Here is a 6,825-nt window from a genome sequence, read left to right on the forward strand (position 1 = left end):
AAGGCTGAGGTGGTGGGCGGGAGGTAGGGGGGTAAGAGATCACCCAAAGGACTTGTATGCATGCATATAAGCATAACCAATGGACATAAGACACTGGGGGATAGGGGAGGCTAGGGGACTGTCTAGGGCGGGGGGAAAAAATGGACACATATGTAATACCCTTTGTAATAAAAAATTAAAAAAATAATTACTTTGGAAGAGAAAAGGGAATATAGAGAAAGGGAAGATTATCAATTTATATTTTACTAGTGGCCTGGTGCATGGAGGGGGGGGTTCCTTCAGCTCGGTGTGCACCCTCTCTAATCGGGGACCCCATGAGTGATGTCCAAATGACATCCTGGGATCAGGCCTAAACCAGCAGTCAGACATCCCTCTTGCAATCTGGCTCTGCTGGCTCCTAATGCTCACCTGCCTGCCTGCCTGACCTCCCCTAACTGCTCTTCCTTGCCAACCTGGTTGCCCCCCATAGCCCTCTCCTGCTGGCCTGATCTTGCCCCCAACTGCCCTCCCCTGCCAGCCTGATCTCACCCCTATCTGCTCTTCCCTGCTGGCCTGATCACCCCTAACTGACTCTGCCTGCCTGATTGCCCCTAACTGCCTTCCCCTGCCAGCCTGATCTTGCCCCCAATGGTCCTCCCCTGCCGGCCTGATCTCATCCTTAACTGCTCTCCCCTGTTGGCCTGGTTGCCCCCATCTGCCCTCCCTTGCCAGCTTGATTTCACCCCTAACTGCCCTCCCCTGCTGGCCTGATCGCCCTTAACTGCTTTTGCCTTGGCCCCCACCACCATGGATTTGTCCAGCCACATTATGTTCTGCCTTCGCAGTTCACCCAGATTAGGTTCTGATTGGTCTGTTTCTATGCCAATCAGTGTCAGAAGTTCCTCCTCATAGGCAACCATTGGTCCCTCCAAGTTCACCCAGATTTGGTTCTGATTGGCCAGTTTCTATGCCAGTCAACATCTCTGGGCCTATCTCTGGGCCTTATCAGAGAGGTGGGGCTGATTCACAGCCATTCCAGGCTGCTGGCCAGTGGGCTGAACTGCTGATCTCTCAGACATAGAGAGACATGGCTGCTGGCAAGGCCCGAAGAGAGAGAGAAGCAGGGTCTGATCTGCAGCCTCAAAGCTGCAAATCAGAACCTACTTCTCTCTCTCTCTCTCTCTCTCTCTGGGTCTCACCAGCAGCTGCAGTAGCCACTGGTCAGCTCCTCCTCTCTCTCCCCAAGAGGTCAGCAGTTTAGCCCATTCGCCAGTCCCCGCCCACCTGAACCTGTTGCCTGCACAGCGTTCAGTCATCCCTCTGGTCGTTTTGGATGTGACAGCCCCTGGGTTTTTATACCTTTATTAGGATAACTTTCTGAATTGAGTTTGATACAATGAGTTTACAGTATTATTGTAATTAAATGAAATAGCATCAATGATAATAAAACTTATGGTGGTTAATTCAGTTGTGACCAAGCCTCAGTCCATGGTGGCCTTTCCCATTGGTCCACTCTTCAGGGCCTTTTTATTTCCCCCCAAACCATTAAGTCCATGTTTTTATCTACTGTTTCAGTTAGTTATTGATTGTTTATTATTTTCTGACCTCAGTTCTCTACGGATAACTTTTTTCCTGCAATATCAAGCCATCCTGTCACAACCCTCAAGTCACTTTCTCCAAGCAATGCATTTAAGACACGACCACCAGCCGTCCTGCCTGGGCCAGTCCCTTGCAGCAGCTACCTGGGATTCTTGTCTGAGAGTGATGGTACATTTGGTAAGGATGGCACTCTCCTGTCCATGTGTAGGAGAGACACAAGAGGCCTATTTTTATGGTAGACTAGAGGTCCAGTGCACAAATTTGTGCATGGTGCGGTCCCTCAGACTGGCTGGTGATTGAAGCCTATCTGGGAGCCGGTGGCTGGGAGAAGGGACCCTGGATCCATTCCCGCCTGGGATGGGGGACCTGATTGGGGGCTGCTGGGGAGAGGGGCCACGGGAGATTGTGGGGGGCCCATAGGGACCCAGATTGGGCCAGTTGGCTGCTGCAGTTCCCGTCATAGTGACATATGGTTCTGGTCATTCCGGTTGTTCTGGCATTTGGTCACTCAGCTTTTATATATATATATGTAGATATTTAGGGAAGTAGTTTAATTTTGAAGTACAGAGTGATGTATGTATAAATGGAAAAGAAGGTTTGGGGCTAAGCCCAGTCTAGGATGTCAACCAGCTTGCAGCATACCTGCCTTTGTGTCTCTGTCCTGTTGGCCATCCTTCCCCCACATCAAATGCGGAACACTTACATTTCTCTTAGAGTGGTCTATGCTCTCAGACAATTACTCACCGATCACCTTTAGCTCCAAAATCGCTTCTTCAAAATCATTTCCTTTTTTAAAAAAACAGGTGTACATCCCATTGTCCGAGACCCTAACGCTGCGGATTCTCACAGCCACTCTTCCCTCGGCGATGTGATCTTTCACCAGCTCGGCCCTCCCTCGGAAGTCCACCAGCTGCTGCTCCGTCTGCTCCACTCGGTCCTCATAGGCGTACACGGCATCTGCGAACCGCGAGCGGAACCACCGCAGCTCCATGTCCTCAGCGCTCATGGCCGGGGCTACGCGGCAGGGCAGCGCCGTGTCTGCGCCCAGCAGGGCCACAATGGGCTCCGAGGGAGCGAGGACCGTGAATGAATCTGTGGGACAGACCGAAAGCGACAAGAATAACACAGGACCCAGGTTTTTTCTGACACAGTGTCATTACAGCCTGTGGAGACCCATAGGCACTCTGTCACCCAGACGGCCGCCTTCTGTTGCACACACCCAGGCTGAAGGTGGGGGAGCAAAGACAGAGAGGGTGTCTACGCCTCCGGAGCTTACAAGCAATATGGTCATCTCATGTTAAATAAATGACTTTTTAAATTGCATTGGTGGTAAATTCCATGAAGGGGGAGGGAAGAGGGTTGGGAAATCATGAAGCTAGAGTTTTTCATCAGTGCTTGGACATCAGGGAGTGCATTCCCCATGAAGCTGAGACCTGCACGAATTAGAACGCATTAGTGAGGTAATTCTGCCTGATCCTTCTCTCTAAAGTAATCGTATGATGACTTATTTGCCCTTGTGTATGGGCAAATAAATCATTGTATCAAAATGAAGGATTTATAATTAATCCAGGTATGTATGAGAAGTGATTGAATCCTTCTATTCATAGAACGAGAGAATCCAGGGATAAGAATCTTTAAATATTCTCACCTGAGCCCCACATGGACACCTGGAGAAGCAGGATTGAGAAGAGATCTCTGGGCAGAGAGAAGTCCAGGGAACCCACTATCTTTCCCATAGCGGAGGACAGTGTGCCAGAGAGGGAGGCCCTGAAAATACCTGGAGGAGCAACAAAGATGGACCCACAGTAAAAAGTCTAACCAAGGTGGGTCACAGAAATGGCTCCTAGAGCTCTCAAGCAACTGTGGTGTCTCACTCAGGGACTCCAGGGAAACCTTTCACACTCACTAAGGACACCTTTTGCCTCCTTTTCCAAGGAAACAGTCTTGTTCCATCTTGACAGCCATGCTCTGCAATAATATATCTGCCCATGATCTCTCTAAACTCTAATTCAAGAACATTTTGTTCAATGGATGGGGCAGACAGGAGGTGAAGAGCAGTCGCTGAGATAGATGGCGTTAGGCAAATATTACTCTGGCCTCAACAAATTCTGTCCCCGCACATTCCTATGGGATTAGGGGGCAGATGTCACCTGGTCTGCCCTCTGTCAACCCTGAGGATCCTTCCCCAGACTAGGCCTCTTCCCTCCCTCTTGCCCACCACCTACAAAATGCAACCCTCACAATTTTAAAATCTTACACACAATATACAGAAGATGTATTATAGAATTGTTCACCTGAAACCTACATCATTTTACTAACCAGTGTCACCCTACTAAGTTCAATAAAAAGTATGAAAATACCATAATTAATTAAAAAAATTCTTACAGAGATGAAGGCATCCAGAAACTCCTCACCCTCACTGCTGCAGGCACTGAAACGAATACTCTGCCATTCTGCCCGGTTACCGCTCTTGGCTGCCACAGGTCCCTCCTCTGAGACTTGCTCCAAGAAGCCCAGGGGATATCAGTCCTCGGAAAACTCGTGGCTGAGAAGGAGGCCTTGGGTGGTCTTTAAAAGGGTTTCAGAAAACTGGAAGACAAACTCCCCTGAATAGCTGCTTCTCAGCCGTGTGCTTCTCTTTGGCCACCTGACATACTGAAAACTAAAAGTAAAAAAAGATAAGGAAAGAGAACTTTAACCTGGCATGGTAATAAATCCATCAAATAATTACATGCTTATTGTGCCATGCCAGCAAGGCCAAGGGTGAACCTGAGGAGCTGGCACAGTCAAGGGTGAACCTGAGGAGGGGCGGTGAAGGATTAAAGAAGACAGACAAGCCGAGACCGGTTTGGCTCAGTGGATAGAGCGTCGGCTTGTGGACTGAAGGGTCCCGGGTTCGATTCCGGTCAAGGGCATGTACCTGGGTTGCGGGCACATCCCCAGTGGGGGATGTGCAGGAGGCAGCTGATCGATGTTTCTCTCTCATCGATGTTTCTAACTCTCTGTCTCTCTCCTTTCCTCTCTGTAAAAAATCAATAAAATATATATATAAAAAAAGAAGACAGACAAGAGAATATAGCTGAGGCTCGGCAGATTTCCCATGCCTGGACGAGGACACAGAAAGACCCAGCCTGCAAGGCGAGGCTTTATTTTATAGTCAGAGCACACAAAGCAAAACAGGGGAAGTGGTCAACATGTTTATCATGTTCTTGTGTGTTTCACCATGTTTTGGCAGCACTTGTTGCACCTCCCACAGCTCATTAGCTACCTAGGAAGGAACTAGGGCGATGTCTTGCTTCATTCACTTCAATATATCTGCTACCCTATTGTTTTCTAGTTTATTTTTCCCAGTTTTATTGAGATGTAATTCACATATAAGATCTGCCAGTTAGGCCCTTATTTATTAGACAGGGAATTAAAAATACATCCATGCTTTCTGACTCCCTTTCTCCCAGACTTAGAAATTTTCTCCACTGACATGTTCTCCATCTTGTCCAGGATAAAAGGAAAAGAGCATAAAATTCTGAAGGTGATTTTCTGAAACCTTTTATCTTCCTTTCCTGCTGTAACTATGAGAGATAAGGGTGACATTTCTGTCATCTGTCTTCACAATTCTTTTTAATTTTAAAAGCCCTCCGAGTTCTATGAATTCTAGAATAATTGTGTTTCTTGTTGAGAAAGACAGAACAATTCTGAGTTATATCCTGAAATAATTTAAACAGATACATTTTTAAAATTCTGGATATACAATTGAACATCTATATATAGTTTATAAGAAACACAGAAAAACAAATACACACCAGACATAGCCTAACAAAATTGGTGAAATGTCAGTATTAATTTGGAAATAAAAACATTCAGGTAGAAATCACTCCAAGAAGCAAGATGCTCTTTCAAATACAGACATTTGCTAAGCACACATAACTTTTTAGGTTGTTTGGTGCTTACAACATACAGCAGAATTTAAAAATGCAAAATCTGTTGGGACCTCAAAAAGAAATTTATAACCGTAATTAATCAGAAATGAACAGACTATTGCAGAACATATAAATGAAGTGATAGAGGTTTTAAATAAATAGCAACTATGCAATATCAAATCTTTTATTTTATGACTTGGTAAGATTCAACAACTTCTCTTAAGTTGAATAATACACATCCACTTTGGGCAGTTAAGATGGATTAGTAGAATGACTCAGTGTGACACTTATCTAACCCCTGCCTCCACCTTGCTCAGTGTCAGACCTTTCCTAGGTCCGCCTATGAAAATAAATACCAAAAGTCTGTCACCACCACAGGAAAGTCACACAGTCTTGCTGGAGACAACTACTCTATTCGAAGGAGCTGCACGGAAAAGAAGAAAACCAATCAAATCATCAGGTGACTCCTCCATTCCTAGGTGGTTAAATTCAGCAGATAACATCTGCCAAATCTCTTACCTCCCACCTTACCCAACTCAAATAACAGTGACCACCCAGGGGAGGAGAAAACCAAGCCTAGAAGTACCCATACATTCACCCTGCTCCAAGCCCCTGCATTGAAACCTGTAACTGTCTCTCATTATTCATTTTTTTTAAGTATATATTTTTATTGATTTCAGAGAGGAAGGGAGAGGGAGAGAGAGTTAGAAACCTCAGTGGTGATGAGAGAGAATCATTTATCGGCTGCCTCTTGTATGTTCCCTACTGGGGATTGAGCCTGCAACCGGGCATGTGACCTTGACCGGGAACCGTGACCTCCTGGTTCATAGGTCACTGCTTAACCACTGAGCCACATGGCCTGGATCTTTTTAAATTTAGAAACACAGTAAAAGCATTTTGAAAATGGGTATACCCACTGTTTGGAAAGTAAGTCTCCAAGCTTTGTTTGAGCAGCAGTAAAATTATTAAATATACATATCTTATCCATATACTGATTTAATTAGTGTTTGCTTATGATAACTATTAAACTAAAAGCCACACGGCAATATTTAGAACAAAACAGGCCTTTCAGGTTCACAGTCAGAACCACAAAATAAACTGGGTGCATGTAATAAAGGCAGCGAGCATCCCTCGCCTAGATTTAGGTGATGTCTGAAACACCTCGGACCTTATTACCCATCATGCAAGCCTAATGTGGCATGAGCTTTCATCCCATTTCCAGTTCCAGGCTGTAACTAGGTTCCATTCAATGAAAATAAATGGATTTTGGTGAGCTCTTCTTCCCAAGGTCGTGCCCTCCCCCCCTCCCCCGCTCTGCCCCTTCTTCTCC

The 6,825-nt window shown here is 45.9% G+C and overlaps 1 protein-coding gene across 1 annotated transcript in view; it reads right to left on the minus strand.

The window, feature by feature from the left end:
• The window catches only part of LOC102770478 (butyrophilin subfamily 1 member A1-like), an 18,726-nt gene extending 15,412 nt beyond the window's left edge, over positions 1-3,314 (minus strand). Inside the window, exons 1-2 of the mRNA XM_006764357.1 lie at positions 3,227-3,314; positions 2,323-2,670 (exon numbers count right to left, since the gene is read on the minus strand). Of these exons, the coding sequence (XP_006764420.1) occupies positions 2,323-2,670; positions 3,227-3,314 (436 nt within the window). The remainder of the gene's footprint in view (positions 1-2,322; positions 2,671-3,226) is intronic.
• Positions 3,315-6,825: the final 3,511 nt, after the last annotated feature.

This window comes from Myotis davidii, unplaced genomic scaffold (assembly GCF_000327345.1).
Source record: "Myotis davidii unplaced genomic scaffold, ASM32734v1 scaffold621, whole genome shotgun sequence".
Lineage (NCBI taxonomy): Eukaryota > Metazoa > Chordata > Mammalia > Chiroptera > Vespertilionidae > Myotis > Myotis davidii.